At 34.9% G+C, this 22,406-nt stretch overlaps 1 protein-coding gene across 6 annotated transcripts in view; it reads right to left on the reverse strand.

The window, feature by feature from the left end:
- The window catches only part of moody (G-protein coupled receptor moody), a 59,248-nt gene that overhangs the window by 13,861 nt on the left and 22,981 nt on the right, over positions 1 to 22,406 (reverse strand). For 4 of the 6 annotated variants that reach the window (XM_073978534.1, XM_073978531.1, XM_073978535.1 and 1 more), the window contains exon 2: positions 12,230 to 12,316. In XM_073978534.1, coding sequence (XP_073834635.1) covers positions 12,230 to 12,315 — 86 coding nt within the window. In that variant the 5' untranslated portion in view covers position 12,316. Of the gene's footprint in view, positions 1 to 12,229; positions 12,317 to 15,734; positions 15,979 to 22,406 lie in introns of those variants that run through there. The other 2 variants (XM_073978532.1, XM_073978533.1) reach the window with 2 other exon arrangements.

Consider the following 22,406-nt stretch of genomic DNA (forward strand, 5'->3'; position numbering starts at 1 on the left):
CTCCGTTACATAACATTTCCTAACATATAAACTCATTTGAAGAATGTCCGTCCGTCCAAAAACACACTCATCCATCCGGAAGTGTCCATCCGTAGTTATTAAGAATGAAACCACTATAACAGCTGGTACTATTTTCTTATGTAAATGGATTAAGGCGGAAAGAACCACCCCGACCGACGAGCTCAAGCCGTAGATAAAAAAATAATCTCAGTTCTAGTGCCACCGCCAGCAAAAACCAAAACCGATCCATTACATATGGCGCCCATCGTTCGAGCATATTTCTGCAAATAGCCATGGTCTGATTTTCATGAATATTTGTAAGTCCAGGAAAGTTTGTAGAGGAATACTAAGCCCAGTTGCTACAAATACTGAATGATTGATCTTTCTATGGTGAAACGAATATATGCCCTCAGTACATGTAAAGCACCGTAAGTCAAAATCGGTGAACCTCGAGTTCCAGATTTTTTGCTGCGTTACAATATAATGTAATTGATGGTATTGTCCGTTTCCTTTGTGTTTTTGTGTTTGTCCATCAAGTCCGAATTCTTCAAAAAAAAAAGTCTATTAAAACATCATACAACTTAGGAAATGTAGGAATTTTTAATGTTTCCATATGCAGCGAAACATCTGAAAGATCAAAATAAATTTAGATAACAAATAACTATTTGTATTAACTATCTAATGGTAGTTAGATAGGAATAATTATAAGTAGCTTTAATATTTTGTTATCATACCTATATTCCCTTGAACTATAGCTACAATTATGCTTGACCTACATATAATATTTTTGAATTGTATATCAACAGAAATACGTCAAATTATTTAAAAAAATATATATACATAACTATATCCAAATTATTTCGAATTATCTTTACTGCATATCAATAACAGACTAAAAGCACTATAACTTCAAAATTAATCCACACCCATGCATTTTTGGGATAAGATGAAATTAAGGTCAGGACACTCATTTGACAGAGCTAACTCGTCTGAACCTGGTACTTCAACAGCACATACATCTACGACAACAAACTCAATAACAATGAATACAACAACTAACTCAGTAACCACGAATACCACAACCTCTCCTACTCCTACGACAACTACTCCTACGACAAATATACCTCCAAACAATTCTAATACTGTCAATCCAACAGATTCAAATTTAGATCCTCAAAATGTGTCATCTCCACATGTCACAATTCCATCCCCTGAATATAGTAGCGTCACCGCCATTGATATTCGAAATCAATTTCAGGCTCAGAGAAACAATGATACAAGACCCGATGAAATTAATAACAATAACCCCATAATTAATGGTAGCGGGTTAAGGCTACGAGAATATGTAGAAGCATCTGTAGGTGCAGCACAAGCCAGAGCTATGCTAGAATTAGAACAAAGTCTTCAAAGATCAATCACAGAAATAGTTAGAGAAACAATTAGATCTGAAAGAGATAGTCTCAATTTGACTTTTGATACATCCCTGATAAATACCAATCACCAACCTCAAAATACGGGACAAATAAATATGAACCGAATTCCCCCACCAATCCAGGATCAAAATATACAAAATAATCCTCCATTACCACAGCCAAAGGTAGCTATACCACATATATTCAGTTTCCCACCCCCACCCATTGTGCATAAGTCCCCATTAAACAATGAACAAATTCAACCACCATCCAGGGCAAATAATAACAATGCTAATACAGATTATCAAGAGAGACATCAAAATATACCAGTGTTCCAGACTCAGCAATCGCAACAATCCACGTCTGCCACTGATCACAGTTATGTTGCTAAAGACCTCGAAAAATGGGGAATACAATTTGACGGGAGCAACAAAACTGTGAGCGTGGAAGATTTTATATTTCGAGTCGAAACTATTAGGGAAGACACAAGTTGTCCTTGGCATATCCTTATGAAAGGGTTCCATCGTCTTTTGTCCGGAAATGCGTATGAATGGTTCTGGAATTTTCGTCGTCAAAATCCCGTCTGTGAATGGCCGTATTTAAAATACAATTTGAAGAGAAAATTCCAGAGATTTGAAAGTGATTATGAGGTTCAGCGTAGAATAATGGAAAGGAGACAAAATCAGAATGAAAGCGCTGACAGTTATATTCAGGAGATAACCTCACTGAACAATCAAATGAGATCACCCATTCCGGACAAAGAGCTTGTGAAAATAGTGAAAGATAATTTAAAAGATGGTTTATCACAGATGATTTTCCCTATGCATATTATCAATATAGATCATCTTCTGGAGGAATGCAGGAGAGCCGAAAGAAATATTGCCAAAAGGTGCAATTATAGGCAACAACAAACTTTCAGAAGAATAAATGAATTAGAACATTTCGAAAACTACTATGACAATATAAATCCAAATTCGACTGAAGACTATAATCTGGAAGCACTCAAAGTTAACAATTCGAATAAAGACCAAATAATATGTTGGAACTGCAAACGTTTTGGACACACGTTCATTGAGTGCGACTCCAAACAACGGGTAATATTCTGTTATCGATGTGGGTTCGATAATGTAACCACACCGAATTGCCCACGTTGTACGGGAAACAAGGTCAAGAGCATGACGAGAACGGGACCGTCATGTTCCGAGACCAAATAGTCCCAGTAAGTACACAATCTGATTTTATCTTCACTCAAATATCTAATGATTTAAACAATAGAAATGAAGATCATAATCCTAAACAACAACTTTTCGTAAACACAAACGAAATAGCAAAATTAAAGCATGTTATTCCATACGAAGACCGACTAGCGTATTATAATAGGAAAAGAGAGGAAATTTTTCGAGATCTTCAAGAGGTACCATTATCCAAGACAGCAAAGGCAAGAAAACGTTTCAAAAATCGACAACTTGAAAGAAAATGTCTATCAATGTCGAGTTTATCTGTGGAAAATGACATGAGGCCATATCTCGATGTGAAAATGAATAACGTCTTACTAAAAGGTCTCATGGATAGTGGCGCGTCTGTCACATGCTTGGGAAGAGACTGTCTGGAAAATGTAAGAAAGATGAATGGTGAAATCTATGATTTTCATTCCATTATTAATACTGCTGATGGTCGGGGACAGACAATAATAGGTAAAGTCAGAGTCAAAATAGAAGTAGGAAATAAAACAGATATCATGACCATATATCTAGTACCATCGTTATCTCAAGAGCTCATTCTGGGATACGATTTTTGGAAAACATTTGATATTTCTATTTCATTTAAAAATCCATTATTAAACGAATTATCCATATCAGATCCCGAAAATATCGATCAGCATAAACTCAGTTATGAACAACAAATTGCGTTAGAAAATGCTAAATTGGAATATAAATGTTTCAGTAAGCACGGTCTAGGAAAAACTAAATTGGAACAGCACATTATCGACACTGGTAATGCTGAGCCCAGAAAAATGCGACATTTTCCCATTTCCCCCGGAGTGCAGAAATTAGTTTTTGAAGAAATAGACCGCATGCTATCATTGGATGTGATTGAACCAGCGACAAATGCCGCTTGGAATAATAGGGTAACCTTGGTAATAAAACCGACTAAAAATAGGCTTTGTTTAGATGCCAGAGAACTAAACAAAGTTACCAAAAAGGACGCATACCCGTTACCAAACGTGGATGGTCTGTTGAGTAGATTGGGAAATACTTACTTTATCTCGGCTATAGACTTGAAAGACGCCTTCTGGCAAATTCCGCTGGAGGAGTCTAGCAGACCAAAGACGGCATTCACAGTTCCAGGAAGGCCACATTACCAATTCAAGGTAATGCCTTTCGGACTGTGCAATGCCGCCCAACGGCTCTGCAGACTCATGGATAAAGTAATCCCATCTGAATTAAAAGACACAGTATTTGTATATCTCGACGACCTACTTATCGTCTCACAGGATTTCGATTCCCACATCGAGATGTTAATAAAAGTAGGGAAGCGTCTTACCAATGCTGGCTTGACCATCAATATGACAAAGTCTAAATTTTGTTTTAGACAACTGAAGTATCTCGGATATATTGTTGGCGACGGAAAATTAAAAACAGACCCTAGTAAAATTGAGGCCATTACAAGGATTAAACCACCTAAATGCCCTAAAGACGTCCGAAAGTTCTTGGGAACTGTAGGATGGTATAGGCGGTTCATCCCCGATTACTCGACGTTAACAGCACCAATCACGGATACGCTGAAAAAGACGTCCAAATTTCAATTCACTCCTGAGGCTATAATATCATTTGAAAAACTGAAGGAAAAATTGGTTTCAAGTCCAGTCCTCAACAGCCCAAATTTTGACATACCGTTTTTTGTCCAGTGCGATGCGTCTAACGTTGGCGTTGGAGCCGTACTTTTTCAAAAAGATGAGGACGGAAATGAGCATCCTATTGAGTTCTACTCTAAGAAACTAAATGCGGCGCAAAAAAATTATTCAACAACCGAAAAAGAATGTCTCGCGGTTGTTTTAGCTATCGAGAAATTCCGTCAGTACATCGAGTTGATGGAGTTTACTGTAATTACAGACCATTCCAGTCTAAAGTGGCTGATGAAACAGCAAGACCTTAACGGTCGATTAGCGCGCTGGAGTCTAAAATTACAGGGGTACAAGTTCCAAATTGAGCACCGAAAAGGTACTAAAAACATTGTCCCAGACATGCTTTCCAGAATGGATATGGAAGAACTATCGATGAGTACCAGTGCAATAGTCGATTTAAGTTCGGACGAGTTCAAAAGTCCGGAGTATATATGCCTCAAGGACTCCATAAGTCAAAACAAGAGTAGTCTACCTGATTTGAAGATTGATGATGGCATTGTGTACAAAAGAACAAGATTCAATCGTGGTGAACTAGACGAAGAAGAATGTTGGAAACTTTGGTTGCCAAACAAGATGACCAACGAAGTTATACGAAAGTTCCATGAAACTAAAACCTGCCATGGAGGCATTTCAAAAACCATTCACAGCATCCAAGAATACTTCTATTGGCCAAAATTGTCTATTGACGTGAAAAACTTTATTCAAAACTGCAGAATTTGCAAAGAAAATAAGCATCCGAAACAGACGTTAAGGACAGTTATGGGACAGGAAGTACACACTGAACGTCCTTTTCAAAAAATTTATGTCGATTTCTTGGGACCATATCCCCGGACCCGTTCAGGAAACACACACATTTTCATTGTTTTGGATCATCGAACAAAGTTCGTTTTGTTAAAAGCCTTTTCCAAAGCAACGTCAAAAGCTGTCATTAAGTTTTTGGTCTCGGAAATCTTCCATAAATTTGGAGTTCCAGAGACGTTGCACTCAGACAACGGCAAACAGTTTACCAGCGAGGCATTTAAAGAGCTAATGATGTTATATGGGATTAATCATATGCGAACGGCTATACATTCACCGCACCCAAACGCGAGTGAAAGGGTTAATCAATCCATTTTAAACAGCATTAGGACTTCGTTACAGAATGACCAAAGTAAATGGGACGAGAACCTTTCCCAGATCGAATGTTCCCTACGTTCGACGGTTCATTCATCAACAGGTTTAACACCTTTCTATGCATTGTTTGGTTACAATATGATAACCCATGCACAAGCATATCAAGTTCTTCGAAAGATTGGTGCACTGTCTGACGGTGAAATGTCGATACTTCCTAAGTCTTCAAAAATGCAAGTCATACAGGAAAAAATATCGGAAAAACTTCATAAAGCCTACGAAAGGAATGTAAAAAGCTACAATAGAAGGGCAAAAGCTGTGACTTTTAAGCCAGGTCAGGAAGCCTATCGAAAAAATTTCATACAAAGCGATTTTAAGAAGGGTATAAATAACAAGCTGTGCCGACCTTGGTTAAAATGTCGCATACGAAAACCGGTAGGAAACAGTATGTATGAAGTCGAAAATTTGAAAGGACAGTTAGTGGGAACCATCCATGCCCAGCATCTCAAATTCTGAACCAAACATCAACTCATACTCGTAAACGTTGCACGCATTCCGATTCTAGTTAATTGTAAAGATTATCCAAATAAATTCATCCTAGGTGTTCATAATTCATCTTATAATTTCAGCTCGCAAAGAATACTATAACTATTAAATATCCAGGACAAGCATAGAGCTGTCTAAATCATACTTGAATGACCCCTTTGGTCATATACACATAGATGTCAACCAACGTTTTCAAATATGCAACCATTAAATATATATAATATAATGACGTAAAACACTAATTTATTAGGAGAACAAAGTCAATTCATTTACCACTATTGTTAGGACAACTCGGTAAACATGTTCTTATAGGTACCCGGTGTTATTCATGTCGATCTAAAAAAATCTTCATTGAAAATGGTCTCAAATAATTTCATAAATATTTGTCTATGGTGTCAATGTGTCTGGTATTCATTAAAAATTTACACATCTAGAGAATAAGTCTCAATAACAGCCTGAAATATTTCAGAAAATAGTTAGAAGCTTGGAAGACATGGTTCATTTGAGTTTGACAATAAATAAGTAACAGCGCAAAACCCCCATAGCAAAAATTGTTATCTGTAGCCTTTTCATAGTATGTTCAGTCGGCCTCATATTCGTATACAAATACTCCAAAACAACAGGCATGCCATAACTCGAAGACGAGAGAAAATCACCACTAAATATTTTGAATGAAAACAATTTAAGTAAAAAATAAGGTAGCATGCACATATGTAGGTATGACTTGATTGATAGAGAATACCTTTTTTTTCGTATATTTAGGTTCCCGAGAATAAAAAGATAACGCCGTCCCTTCAATACACACCGAGCAGAAGTAATAATGGATACGGAAAAATATTTTTTGTTGTCTAGTCATAATTGTACTTATTTCACATCTTCAAAGACTCTTTGGTGAAAACCATTTGGGGGCAACTTGGACTACATTTCGTAATGATGGTCATCACCGCTTTAACATACACAAGGTGCCACAGAACATTCAATAGCGATTTCACTTTTTCGTTACACATTTCCAAACACTACAAAATTATTTCATACATAAAACATTGTTAAATTTTGTAAAATAAAGAACCATAAGATCTTTAGCCACTATTTGCATATAATAACAGCTGAAGTTTGTTTACAAATTTAATGTGACAGCCGTTTGTTTACTTTGGAATACATGAAACTGAAAAAGTGATTCTCTATGATGGACGCACAGATATTGTCAAGAATACGGACGAGACGTCTGATTTAACCCCTTGTTTACACACGACAATTACTACATCACGTATTTTGTTTACAAGCATTTATTAACCAAATTTTGTGAAAATATGACGGACGTCTGGGAGTAAAAAGGTCTTGTGTAAACGAAGAGTTGGTCAGCCCGTAAAAAGTGAACAATGTATTTCCCAAATTTTGTTTCTCCAGAGCTGTCGAATACAAAATCTGGCTTTGTGACGTTCACTTTGACAGGGAATTTATTTGATTTGTTTTATTATTTTAAATGTCCAATAATAACGTCGTGACCATCTAGCGGGGCATAGTCGTATTATAATGAAACTCGTCTAACCGCAGTAATCCTATCGTTGTATAAAACGGGATTAGATGTTGTGGATTGGTTGAATAAAAAGGGAGTTAAGAATAACGTTCTTCATTTGACCTTAACAAAGAAAGAGGATGGAGAAGATTAATGTCAGGTGGCAATGAACACTTTGCTGTGAGCAGTGGAAAAAAAACGACATTACCACGATATCAAGATAATAAAAAAACGGTATCGATAATAGTGAGATAAAAACTGAGATTTTAATCTAAGTGAATATTATCTATGACCAATTGTTAAAAAATACGTTAATTCTTGAATTTACGCCGCAGAGCGAATTATCAAATATTCCATGTGGGAGATTATCTCAGTTCTCATTGCACCATTACTAAGGGTAAGAAATCACTCTTAATTATATAAGCAGGCAATCAATTTCTGTTAATTTAGGATGATTGCTTGTATCAAAACATTTTATGTCAGCTCCAGGAACTGATTTGCCGAGCCCGCCACCTGTACTTGGTCAGTTACATGCACATCCCTTTTATTCACCCACGTGGTAAAGCTGTTTTGGTCATCGAAAGCAAATGGTCAGAGTGAGTACAGTACTGTAGAAAGAAATGTGAATAAACGCCTAAGGGCAGACTAAAGGTGAAAAGTAATAATGACTGTACCCGAACCTCTTAATTTCATTATACTTATACAAAGAGCATCATTGTCATAAAAAAATGGGAATTTTAGCCCAGTACTCGATATAAGAACAAGTAAAATCTAAACGATCAATCCCTTTATTACAATAGAGTAAACTATAAAATCACATAGATCGATCGAATTTAAATGATTATGAATCTAATATAGACAAAAAATGTTAAAAGCCTTACTGATAAACCAATTATCATAACTAAAAGAGTAAAGAATAAAAAAAAATCCAACCTCAATAAAAGTAGGAAAATACACATTAAATTTGAACAAACATTGTAAATTTGAAATTTCTATATTGCCATCTAAAAAAATACATATCTGTTTAGGTGTAAAACTTTAAAGTAAATTAGTTTATTTGTAAGAAGCAAACAATGAACTGTACTAGTAATAAGCGTATTAATATATGAATATAAATATTTATAAGGCTTTGTCTCCATTTAAAATAATACTACCAAATATAAGTTGAAATTGTAGAAAGTGAACAAAATGTGTCTGTAAATTTTATTAAGGACAAGCATGTAGCTGGCGTTTAGGGGAAGATAGGTTATGGAACCAAGGGAGATTTTCCAAAAAATATTAAGGGCTAAGAAAATCTCATTAGGATGATCGACAATAGGGTCATGTAGAGGGTGGGATAGCCAGGAGAATCGACAACAGCTGATTCCTCCGTTACATAACATTTCCTAACATATAAACTCATTTGAAGAATGTCCGTCCGTCCAAAAACACACTCATCCATCCGGAAGTGTCCATCCGTAGTTATTAAGAATGAAACCACTATAACAGCTGGTACTATTTTCTTATGTAAATGGATTAAGGCGGAAAGAACCACCCCGACCGACGAGCTCAAGCCGTAGATAAAAAAATAATCTCAGTTCTAGTGCCACCGCCAGCAAAAACCAAAACCGATCCATTACAACCTAAGGTAAGTAAAGGAACACAGCTTTAAAAGTTGTAAATGTATTGGTGAAAAAGGTTTGTATTTTTGTTATTGTCTGTCCGTGCTATTATTCATGCAACTCAAACTACAAAGTAAACAAAGTAAGAGTCGTATGATTAATTATATCCCTTAAAGCTGATTGAAGACAAATCTGTGTCAGAAAATCTGGCACAGCAAGGTATAATGCAAATTATGCCCCGACAGAACCGGATGAAAATTATACTAAAGGTGACTTCTACAATCAACTCCATGCGATAGGAATCGCCGGTGATATACAAATTTGCATGGGCGATTTCAATGCAAAAGTTGGGACATATGATGAACCATCAATCGGTCGGAAATTCCCTCACAAAAATATCCACAAATTCGCGTGGAAAATACCAGGCCATTATATAAGAAATCAAATCGACATTTCTTAGGTACCGTTGAATGTCGATAAAGGACCATCTTATAGCACTATGAAAAACTGCTTTAACCCACTTAAAGCCGCTGGCCGTTTAAACGCCACAAGAAATGGTTGCAAAAATTGACGTAAAACTCGGGTATTTTCGCATATTTGTGTGGGGTTTTTTGCAGTTTCTTATAGTATTGTCTTTTATCTGTCATTCCACGCTTATAAAGTTTCATTTGGCCTACGCATTTCAACGCATTTGGCCTAAAACACAAGCAATTCCATAAAATCGACTTTTTTGTAATTTTCGACTCTTGGATGAACATTTTAAAAATTCCATATAAATTTAATCATAAATGTTACATTCATATACATAAATTCAGGAATTTGTTAGAAATGTAGGAGGAGTATTTTTCCAATCAAAGACCAAGGGATTGTCATGTAAGAACACACATACATATATTACCTCTCTAAAGTTTTCGGCATTATTGTAGCAAAACTATTAGTTTTAGAGAAAAATGTTTTTTTTTCAAGAAATGCTTAGAAATTCTCAAATATTTCATTTTCATATAAAATTTTAAGTTTTCTCACCAAAAAATTCTCTGCGCAAAGTGGGTTAATGAATTCAATCGGGGCTGGTACTCGCTAAAAACGAAGGACGTAAGGGCCGTCCAAAAACGGCCGTTGTGCCAGAAAAAATTAAGCCGTGGGTGAACGGATAATAAAAGATTTTTATATCGTGAAATATAGGCATCCAGGGCATTTCATCCACCAACTAACATTTGATATTGCATGAGCACCTGCTCGCAAAAATAATGGGTTTTTCTCCTTAGACAAGCACAATCTGGAAATTGCTCCAAAAAGGCTATTGTCAATTGGTGCAAAGAAATTGTGAATATAAACGATCGCGGTGCTTCAAACGACGTTTATAATCGTAACAGACGACGAATCTCGTCGTCACAAAATGATGTTGAAACATTCAAAAACCATGTTTTAGAGATGTCTTAATCGGAGCGGAAAAAATGCTTTAACCATATATTTTTAGCGTATAAAAAATGTATAAATCATGAAAAAAACATTTTTGATGATAAATATTGGCGTTTTCATTATTAGGCCAGAAACTTTGCTAGTTCCCCTTGTATAATAAATAACGTTATTCCCGAAAAAAACAGACGCCCTAATCAATATAAACACGCTTTAATGGTAAGAAGAACAGCCCCTTTAATACCGCAGCGGGAGTGAGACAAGGATGTGTATTATCACCCACACCATTCCTCATACTCTTGGTCTGGGCAATGGAAGAAACAAGTTCACAAATTCCTGAGTGTATAGAATGGAACTTTTTCTTGGTAATATTGATTACACTGATGACATCTGTCGTTGACACGCAAATACTCCGTTATGGAATCAAAACCCAAATAAGGTTGGATTACGAAAAAATTAACCAAGACTAAACTAATTCGAATCTCTCAGAAATCACAATTCCAATTGCAATTAATTGTACAACTATTGAAGATGTAATTTCATTCAATTACCTTGGATGTAGAAAATCTATTAAAATAATTGGATCCAATACAATATCTTCAATATATATACAATATCTATCAGGGAAATATTACGCATTTACTGGCCCAACTTGTTATCAAACTAATCCTCATGGTAAATGGGAAAAATTCAGCCAATTATCCCCTGGTCATACGCTTAGACGACCCCCATCAGAAATAGCAAGATCATTATTTGAATTTTAAACCCTAAGGCATCGTAGACAGGGACGCCCGCCCTTCATCTAAAGAAGTGTTTTAACCCAATCCCTACGGAAGATTTTAGAAAAAAAATTATTTTCACTTTATCGTGCTTGTAGAGCATGAAGTGGAACTCGAATGACGGAAACATAAGAACAAACAAACAGCGGGACTCCTTTACAGTTAGAAAAATACTAATATTAATATAAATACCTTCAATTTGGGTTTTGTTATTCTATAGTGTATACATTTCCCTAGCTATTCATGGCTACGCTCATGCGTCTACAAGCTTTGCAAGTGGTACCACCGCAGGGATTGGGTTAATACGAACCCACTGATGGTGCACGCGGAAGTAGATGTAATAACTTCGATTAGAGAGAGATATGCAAGTCAAGTTTCAATTGATTGATTTGTCGAAAACTTGACTTCTTAGAAACTGATTCTCAAGAGCGTATTTGGAATGCATCCAAAAACGACTTGGTAAAATTCAAAGATGAAAAGTAGATTTTTTATTTCAAGACAAAAGTCGAACGGTCTTCCTGCTTTCGATTCGGGCCAGTACAAAATTTAGCATGCTATTCGTTTTGCTTTCTTATTCAAATTGCACGTCTTCCATTTTTACCGGTTTCATTTTTTAATTGGTCTGTGCATAACAGCCTTTTGAGGTCAAGACGTTTCTGTAAATTTTCATTCTCATTTTTTTAGAAATGAAATTAAACTTTACATTTTTGTTTGTGGATCATAGTGACGTGTTTGTATTCCATTATAATCCCACAAAAACCTTTCATATCAGATATAAAAATAAAATGTACTTATGCACATTTACATACATAGATTTGTATATTTTTGGTTATTTTTTTTACAGATAAAATAAGCCTCGATGATGGCACGAGGGTACAAAACATTACAAAAAAGTACTTTGGGAATAATCCCTCATAATTTATTTAAGCAGCTATTGAACTTACCCGTCTGTGGCTTCTGCCATGTTGTCGTCAACGTTGCCGATGTCAGAGATATTGTCATAGGTTGTGGTACTGCTGCTGCTACTCATGCTGAAAATAATAAAAAAAAAAACAAAGAAGAATATTATTGTTGATGTCGTTTAATCAGTAACGAATAATAAGTATGTTGTAAGAGGGGGTGGGAAATAGAGAGCACTACATATGAATATGTATGTACATATTTACGAAATGGGGTGGACTTTTCTTTGATTTGATAACCTAGTCCCCTAAATACGTACTTGTCAAACAATTGAACACTTATCAAAACTCACAAAAATTATATACAAATATTTGGCAGCCGCTTTATATAGTAGACCTCAATTTTGAAATGATAGCTTTTTGATGATATGCTCTTATGAATTGTGGACATTAAAGGGTTGTTGTATAACCATATAACATAATAAACATAATAAATTTCAACACATTATTTGGTTTTGTTTTTTTTATACCCCCAGCCTTTAGGTAGAAAGGTGTATACACTTTGATACGACCAAAAATATGCCTCATCGAAATAACGGCCCCAAGTATGTTTAGACTTAATTAGTTTCAGACAATTTGGAGTCGATTTAGCCATGTCCGTCTGTCTGGTTGGCTGGAGCGCACGATAACTCTCGAACGGGTCAACCGATTCGATCCAAAATTTGACTTTCGTAATATTTTGTCCAAACTTAGTTTAAGTTCGAAGATGGGCTATATCGGTCCACTCCTTCCGGTACCTCCCCCACAAAAGTTCGAAAATGTTCGGAAATTTTGTGTGCACGATAACTTTTGAAGGAAGTAACCGATTTGATCGTGAAATTTCTACTAAACTTAGATGAGGTTCCAAAATGGACTCAATCGGTTCACTCCTTCCGATACCTCCCACACAAAATTTCGGATAAGTTCAGATTAGGACCTGCTCTCGAATCGCTTTGATTTTTGTTGCTACAACTTGTATTCATTGCCCCCCATACGACGGTACAAGTTTCATCAGGGGCAAGTCCATACTTGCTGAGAAAATAGCCTGAATTATGCAAAAAGCCCCTATAACACCGTGTGTAGTGGATGGAGCGCAAGATAACTCTCGAACGGAGCAACCGATTCGGTCTAAAATTTGGCCTTCGTAATATTTTGTCCAAACATAGTTTAAATTCGAAGATAAGCCATATCGGTCCACTCCTTCAGGTACCTCCCCCACAAAAGTTCAAAAATGTTCGGAAAAATTGTGCGCACGATAAATCTTGAAGGGAGTGACCGATGTAATCCATACTTTGCACATCCTAATATATCTACCAGATATATGTAGATCAGGTTCGAATATGGACTATATTTATCTACTCCTTCTGGTACCTCTCACACACAATTTCGGATAAGTTCACTTTAAGACCTGCTCTCGAATCACTTTGATTTTTGTTGAAGCGAAAAAGTTTTTTTCAGGGGCAATTCCATATTTCTTAGGAAATCATTATTAATTATTGCAGGTGATTTTGCTTCCCAGGCTATTTTTGCGCCTTCAGAAAAGTCTTCTTTGGTTTCGCAATTTTTCGGTTAATTTTTTGAGTTAACAATCTCCACCAAGTCCCAATCTAGAGCCTAGATAAGGGGATTGGGCAGACCAACGGAGATCTTCTGTCGAATTGTTTTGGAATCACATAACCACTTTCGATACATGTTTTGGCTCGTTGTCTTTCAGGAATATCCATTTAAGTGGCATATCTTCATCAGCATACGGCAACACGTTACCATGCTTGGAACCATCCATAATTCTATTAATTTTATGAATTGGTCCAATCCCTTTCCCCTAGAAAAAATCGCAGACCATTATGTTCCGCCTCCATGGTTTACAGTGCCTTTGCAATATTGAGGTTTTATTCGTTGCCCATTTGGTCCACGCCTTATGCCATCTGAATATTTTAAACTAAAATTAGATTAATCAGAAAACATCGATATGAAAGTTTTGTGTCCGTCCGTCTGTTCATCTAAACCTTGACCGATCGTCACCAAATTTTGGGTGTTGATGAGGGTCCCAGAGGGGAAGAAGCCTATTGATTTTGGTGATGGTCGCATAATATTCAGGGGTCGGAATGGGCAAAATCTTAGTTGGAGAAAAAGTCAACGTTTTATTTCAAATCGAATATCTCTGCTTCTGTAAGAGGTTTATCGAAAGCAAAACCTGGCAAGGAATGTAGAAAATATCACCTTGTCGTAGGTTGTCAAACAACAGAGATATCGCAATAGTCGGTAATGCATTCCTTTTTCCATTTTTTGTGCAATCACACTGCAGGTCGGAACTTTGATCGGATCCTCACGAAATTTTTGGAGTTGATGGGGGTCTCACAGAGAAAGAAGCCTATTGACGGTTGGCGTACATCCCACTTTTCCATTATTTTATTTGAGTTGTACTGACGATGCACTTGAATGCGTTTCAACAAAATTGGCCAGTGTTAATGCAGACATTCTGAGCAAAGTCGCTAAGCTATCCCAATTTTAATATTTTGAATTTTATCAGTCAAAAGCTTATGCACAGGGGTAGTGGTGTAGGGTATCACATAGTCGGATCCGTCCCGACTATAGCCTTGACTCACTTGTTTTTAAATTTAAGCGATTTTGTATTTGACCAGAATATTGGATAATGTTTTGGTATAGCCCCCATATGGCGGATCCGAATTTTTAGGTTTTTGAGGATTTATGCCACATTTTCCTACTAACTTAGCTGTAATTTGATATTTAGGGTTTCGAGTGGTCATAAAGCGTTTGCACCAAAAATTGTGGACCTAGACCTACGTTTGGGTATGGTCCCCATATAAAGGTACATACCGATTTTCAGTACTTTGAGGATTTTGGCTACATTTTCCGAAAAAAAATAACATTTAATAAAAGTGTACTGAGGGATGCTTTAGTTTTGGCCGACACTGTAGCTAAATAACGGTAAATAAATGTTGACAGTCGAAATTTTGCTCAAATTTGTGTTAGATTCGAAGAACTTCAAGTTTTGTTTAATATATTTATATCGAATAAACTTTCATCTAATCTATTTTAAACGGTGAAAGAGTTTACGAAACAAGAAGTGTTGCAACTATTCGATTAGTATTACATTATTATAATCGAGTTTTTTAACTGATATTTTCATATTTTGAGAATAACTATTTAATCATAAATGAATGACTTTTCCAAATGTTTAAAGTTTTCATTTGAATTCATTTATAGATAATACAATTTTCGTGAAACATTTCCTGTGAAGCAACAATATCATTCGATTATTTGGTTGGTTATTCATTTGAATTTCTCAAGAAATATCAAATTTTTGTTTCCGAATCGTATGCAGTAGACACAGACAGTTTTATTGTGGTTACTTTATAAAAATAAATTCATGTTTTTGTGTGTGCTTGTAAGTCTTTCTTACTCATCGATTTTTTATGATTAACTTCCGAAATACTAAATAAAGTATCATATTCGCTCGCCAAAGCTAACGAAATTTATTTTCACAGACCTTTAATATTTCTTAGAAAATTAACGGTAATTTAAATACGATTTTTTATTACTCAATAATCAATTACCGATTTACACTTCTATCGTCTATGTTGTTGTTGTTGGCAGTTTAGATTTTTCACTTTTGTCTGTTGTTATTTTCTTTTTCTTTCAATTGTTACCGCTATCCTCCGGATATCGACTGAGCGTAGTAACGCGGTATGTCTTACTGTCTCGCAGTGGCAAAATTTAGAAATGAAAAGAACGCGTTCTTGAAGAGAATATAGTCGATGATGGTGAAGAAGAAGCAATAAATACTAAAACAAAATCGAAAAGAGATCTTAATAAAAAAACAACAACAACGCATTGAAATTGATGAATTCATCAGACTCAGACTAATGGGTGAATGAATGCATTGTATGAATGATTGAAGGAATAAATGAATGGACATATGCATGTTAACTGAATTTAATGTACATACGTACGTACATATGTATGTCTGTTCATATACGTATGTTTGTTCAAAGTTCGTTTGGTGCCGATCACACACTCCAATTTTGTAAAGTTCCATGTAAGTATGGTGGTACTGGTTGGTGTTGCCCATTTGGGTTCACATCATCATCATTCATCCATCCGCCTATCTATCCACCCATTCATTCATCTATCTATCACACAGATAGATAGACACAAACACACACACATATGGACGGATTGGGTTAAATTGGTGCCAACATTCGGGTTACGTTACTTTTATTTTTAAATTAGTGTCAATTAAATAATTTAAGAGGGTCAGTTTCATTGCGCCTCATTCATACGCCGCGTATTGATTGTTTACGTTTTCTTTCTAGCGGCCAGCTAAAGCACCCCGTCTCAAAACAGTATCTACTATTCATCTGTTGTCCGTTGGACATTGAACATTTGGTGCGAATGCACTCTTGCCTTAACCATTCTCATTAAGTTTTTTTCTGCGACGATGGCTTGATGATGGAAGAAAATTGAAGGGTATAGTATCATAGGTTCCCGAAAGCCTAGTACAATTGCTATTCGTATATATAGTAAAACATGGTTCATTAAGAACCTATACATACAGTGAATGTCAAAATAAACTTTACATTTATATTTATTAATTGTATTATTATTATTATTATCATTGTCATTATCATTATTATTATTATCATTATTATTATTATTATTATTATTATTATTATTATTATTATTATTATTATTATTATTATTATTATTATTATTATTATTATTATTATTATTATTATTATCATTATTATTATTATTATTATTTTTATTATCATTATTATTATCATTATTATTATCATTATTATTATTACTATTATTATTATTATTGTTATTATTATTATTATTATACCACTTTTCGGTATTTTGAAGGTTTTGGCCTCAATATCACTATGCAACATTGAAAATGCAAATAACTCCTAGTATGAATTTTTTCAAAGTACATATTTCGACTACAAAACCCCTAGTAGGGTTTTGTCCTGTCAGATCCAGTTCGGTTTTAATGGCCTCATCTAACCGGGCTAAATTTACATTTTTTTATCTCAGAAACGAATAGGAATATGACCTTGCTGTCTTTAGCAATATTGTAGCCCTAAACAATTAGAAATTATCTTTGGAAAAAACCACATAAGAAAAACTCCATCTAGGGCATTAAAATCTATAAAATGTAAACAATTTTACATAATTGCTGAAATTCTGGTCAGTATTACTTCATGTTGTTTCAGCGGTATTTTGCATCATATCTTTTACAACACGTATTTCAAACACAGTTCACACCAACAGTTTATTCTCGCATTTCGGATTTCACTACATTATTGACATTATTTTACCGTTGAAAATGTACTGAAAACAACGGCATTTTACAACAATGACCTGTTCTGAAGAGTTGTGTGTAGGGAATATTTTTCCAAAAGAAAATATTCAGAAAAAATTAACGGTTTTGGAGATACGGTGCGAAATGTATAAAAAATTGTGGAGTTTTTGCATATATTTTGAAATTTGAGGCAATAAATGTAGTTTTTCGAGTTCATTATTTCTCCAAATATTTTATTCTTGTCCTTATCTACAAACTTGCTTCAGAGGTCAGAAGAAGATTCGCATTGGTTTCAGAGATATAGCCCCGAATTTCTTTAAAAACTCAATATATTACCATGGTTAGATGGGGCCATAAAATCCGAGCTGGATCTGACACAACAAAAACCAAATAGGGTTTCTTGTCGTTTGAGTCTGTACTGTCAAAAAATCCTCCGTTCGAATTGTTTGCACAGGATCACCTTAAAAATGTTGCGCAGTGTATTCCACCGAAATGCTGAAGGGCTGAAGAACAAAATCGTCTACCCATATTGTCTCGATCAGTTTTAAAAATTATTTATAGATAAATATTTCGAGAAACTACGGATTCTCCACATTATAATTTTGGACATTGAGTAGGTGGCTCGCACAATTCCAATTCAAAATCTAAATGGCATTTCCAAGAAAATATGTATGTACAATTGAGGCAGCTCTAAGCCGTTCGATATACTGGCTGAATCATAAATACAAGTTGTATTACTCTTTAAAAATGTCTACAGAGTGAACCAAATATTCAGTCTAATCAAAGATTATAATAATAATTGTTCCACAAACATCCCAGATGGGACAAGGGAGACTTCTCTCATATCAATGAGTGCTCGCCGATTCATATTAGCTCAATGATATGGGACCTACTTTTTATTGCCGAGTCCGAACGGCGTGTCTTACGACACCACTTGTAGAGAAGTTTTTCAAGGCTTAAATACTCAGGAAATGTCGCCAGCATTACTGAGGGGGAGTTTTGCCACCGTTGAAAATTTTGATGTTGCTTGGCCTGGGATTCGAACCGCAGACCTTCTGAGTGCAAGGCGGACGTGCTAACCATTCTTAGAATTAAGAATTACATTGTGCGATCGGTAGTGTACTGAGAAAACTTGTTCACTATTGCTCCCTCTTCCTCTCTCCATCTTACATTTGGTCCTTCGAGACATAATTGATATTTTAACTATTTAATTGGAAGAGTAGCTTTTTTAAATCAGAATGAGTTAAAGAGATAGTAATACTATGTTTACTAGGGTTATGACTTTTTGACATTTTTCCTCAAAAATGATTTCCTGTAGCAGGGATGAATGAACTTTTGCCTATTAATCACTATGCTATCGTTTATTCCATTGAAATATAAAAAAAGTTCACGCACAAATCGATTTAAAAAAAAAATAATTTTTTGAAAAAATATATGAAATGAAAAAAATATTTTTTTCAAAAAATTATTTTTTGTTGCACGAATGAATAAATATAAGCCTACTAATAACTATAATAACGTTTATTTCATTCAAATATTAAAAAAGTCGAGACAAAAGTCACTTTGAAAAATTTTAAATTTTTTGTTAAAAAATAATATTTTCGAATAAAAGCGTTTACGACATTTTTACGATTCTCAGAATTGACGAAAAATAGTGAGAAATAAATTTTATGTCATTTTAATTATCTCATGTGGCTCTAAAGTTTATTTTCAATTATATATCTGTTTTCAGTGACTTCAAAAAATTGTCCATAATTTTGATAAATTCAAATTTTAAAATCATTTTATGCTTGAGGTTTTTTCACCGAATCACCTTATAATTAACATTTTATGTAATCTTATGGCAAAACTCATCAGGCTATGATACAGGGATATGAGGTTGCAAAAAAGTCATAACCCTAATGTTTACATTTACGAAATCCACTCGATTTCATCTGTCAATTCCATTGTGTATACGTCAAATGAAAACTCATCTGAAATCGATTGAATTTCATTTGACGTTTGAGCAATGGAATTGACAGTTGAAATCAAGTGGATTTCGTAAATGTAAACATAGTATAAGTCAATGAGCAAAAACCGAATGCGACACATTTTTTCCCATCGCATGCAAAATATTCTCTACTGTGAGAACCACTGATTCCTGTGGTCAATGAAATAATATCAGTGCGTTTTGAAAAAGACAAATCCATCATCGACAAGTTCTGCAATTTGCGTCACATTATTTTTCTAATCAGGTGGTAGTTTCCGATATAATTAACAAAAGTTTTCCAAGTCACATCTGAGATTGTTATCCCTGCAAAGCTCACTATGCTATGAATAACGTCACTGATGCATCATCCACGGTTAGAATAGAAATCAAACGAAGTTGCAAATAAGCAGACAGCCAAACTAAAGCTAACATTTTCAAAATCCTGCTACAAATTTGAATTTGAATGACACACAACTCAACAAAAACTCTGAGAGTAAAATTCTTGGAAAAATCTATGAAGCAATCTTCGTAGACGAAGAATATCGACATTGAATTGTATCAGCCTTACAGTCCTATGGTAGATTTCGCAAGGGATCGCACGCGAATCTCATTCAATTGCCAGGAATTTCTCTTATATCTCAAAGTATTGTCTGTGCAGTGTCGTAGATGGCATGACCTACAAGTTAAAAGGCGTCAAAAGAAACAAATTTTTGGACGCCCGCTTTCTGCTTAATTTTTTTAATTTTATGTAATCTAAATTCTATTGCCAATAACAAAGGTTCTCTTGTAGTAAAAGCCATTAATAATTATTATTTTTTTAAATTTTAGTGGTACCACAACGAAAACTACTACAAATATTTAAGCGTTTTCAAAGTATCGAACTTTCTCCTAAAATCGAAATATTTAGCGGTGTTAAAAAATCAATAAATTTAATTCAATTGTATTGCTCAAGATGATATGATGTCAGCCCAACTCACCGAATAAAGCTCACAACTTCCACTCGGAATTTAACAGTCCGTTGTTTGCCTGAGAAATAAGAATGGTAATGTTAAATTTATTACCTTACATCCGCTAGTCCACTATTCACGCTAATTCATTATACTACCCTCGGATGTTTGTTTTTTTTTTAATGGTGGATGGATGGATATGGTCGCCAAATGTGTACAAAATTGTTCAATGACAATGTACATAAGTTTGTACTGTACTTTAGCATTATTTAGTGGCTTCAACACATATTGTTTTGTTAATGTACATTCGGCTGTATAGCACTTATTTATGTATTTTATGTATGGAGTAGCGTTGGGCAAACATAGTTAGTTTCAAATAGTTCCGACTCCGATACAATGTTCGTTTTTCTGTCCTTCTTAATACTCCCCACCGATCTTTTGTGTTTACACGCGTTTTTATAATTGTGATCGTCTGAGTTGATATATAAAAAATCTCGTTTTTTGGTGGAGGACCTTGTAGTTCCGGTACTACCCAACTCTGGTATATGTGGTGTAATTATACTCCCAAATTACCTTGGGCAATTATGGTTTCGGTAATTCTGAGTTTGTTGGAAAGAGTGGTGGTCCCTACACGATCTCTCACCGACAAAATTGAGAATTGGTGCAAATACAATTTGCCTGATACAATTTTGGAAATATCTGTGGTTTTCTTGGAGAACGACATAAGTCTAAAATCAAAATTTTCAGGAGAGCGAAAGCAATATTTTTTGTAATATTTGCTACTTGTCGATAATTTTGTTTTGGGTTTTTGTTACATATTCATAGAGTATCCCAAAAAAAGGTTAGGAACAAAAAAATTTTCTATGTTTTTATAAATGCATTTTTTATTAATTGTTTTTTAAAAACGTATCTTTGCGTGTGCATTTTATTTCTTGCACAAAATGACGCGTTCATACTTATGTTGTCTTCTATAAAAAGAGCGGATGAAAATGGAAAACACATGTACACTTGTGTTGTTTTTCGGTGAAATTTATTTTACAAATTATTAACCAATCTTCATAGAAATAAAAAACATTTGATAAAAATGTAAATAAAACAAGTAAAAAAGCATTAAGTTCGGCCGGGCCGAACTTTTCATACCCTCCACCATAAAATATTCATTCCTGTCCCCAACTTTAAGTGAGTACGTTAAAATGTCAGATAATGTACATAAAATGCTTCATTCGGGAGGCCCTTTTTTATGGTGCCTATATCTAACTGTTGACAATTTTTGGTGGGCTAGAAATTGGGAGGTACTGTTATGTAGGGGTTATAATTAAACATGGGTCTATGTTGAGAGTTTTTTAAGGGAACCTTTAATGTCAAATAACTCCTAATTCGGTTAAAAAATTTAGCTAGAATCCTCAAAATATCGAAAATCGGTACATAACGTGGGAACTTCAAATGTCATTAACAGCTAGTCCGGAGGTATCTGGGCTATACGAAAATATGAACTTAAATGAACAATTTTTGTTACAGAATTTTTGTTGAGTTTTAAATTTCAAATTACAGAAAGTTCGTTCAAAAATAAAGCTAAGGTACGGAAAATCGGGAGGTTTGTTTTGGGGCTATACAAAAACATGGACCTACGTTCGGTTAAACATTTTAAGTAAAATCCTCAAAGTACTGAAAATCGGGAGGTACCGTTATATGGGGGCTTTCTTGACAATTTTTGGTGGAGAGGTGTGGTGACCACTAAGAATTTCAAATGTCAAATGTTCAAATTACAGATAATTCGGTTAAAACTTGTTGGTAAAATTCTCAAAATACCTGAAATCGGACGGTAACGTTATATGGGGGCTATTCCAAAACATGGACCTATGACCACTAGTTATATAAGTTTATTGACATTTAAGAACCCTAAATGTCAATTGATAGCTAAATCGGTCTGAAAAT

This window comes from Musca autumnalis, unplaced genomic scaffold, assembly GCF_047663935.1.
Source record: "Musca autumnalis isolate F117 unplaced genomic scaffold, ASM4766393v1 scaffold_3, whole genome shotgun sequence".
Lineage (NCBI taxonomy): Eukaryota > Metazoa > Arthropoda > Insecta > Diptera > Muscidae > Musca > Musca autumnalis.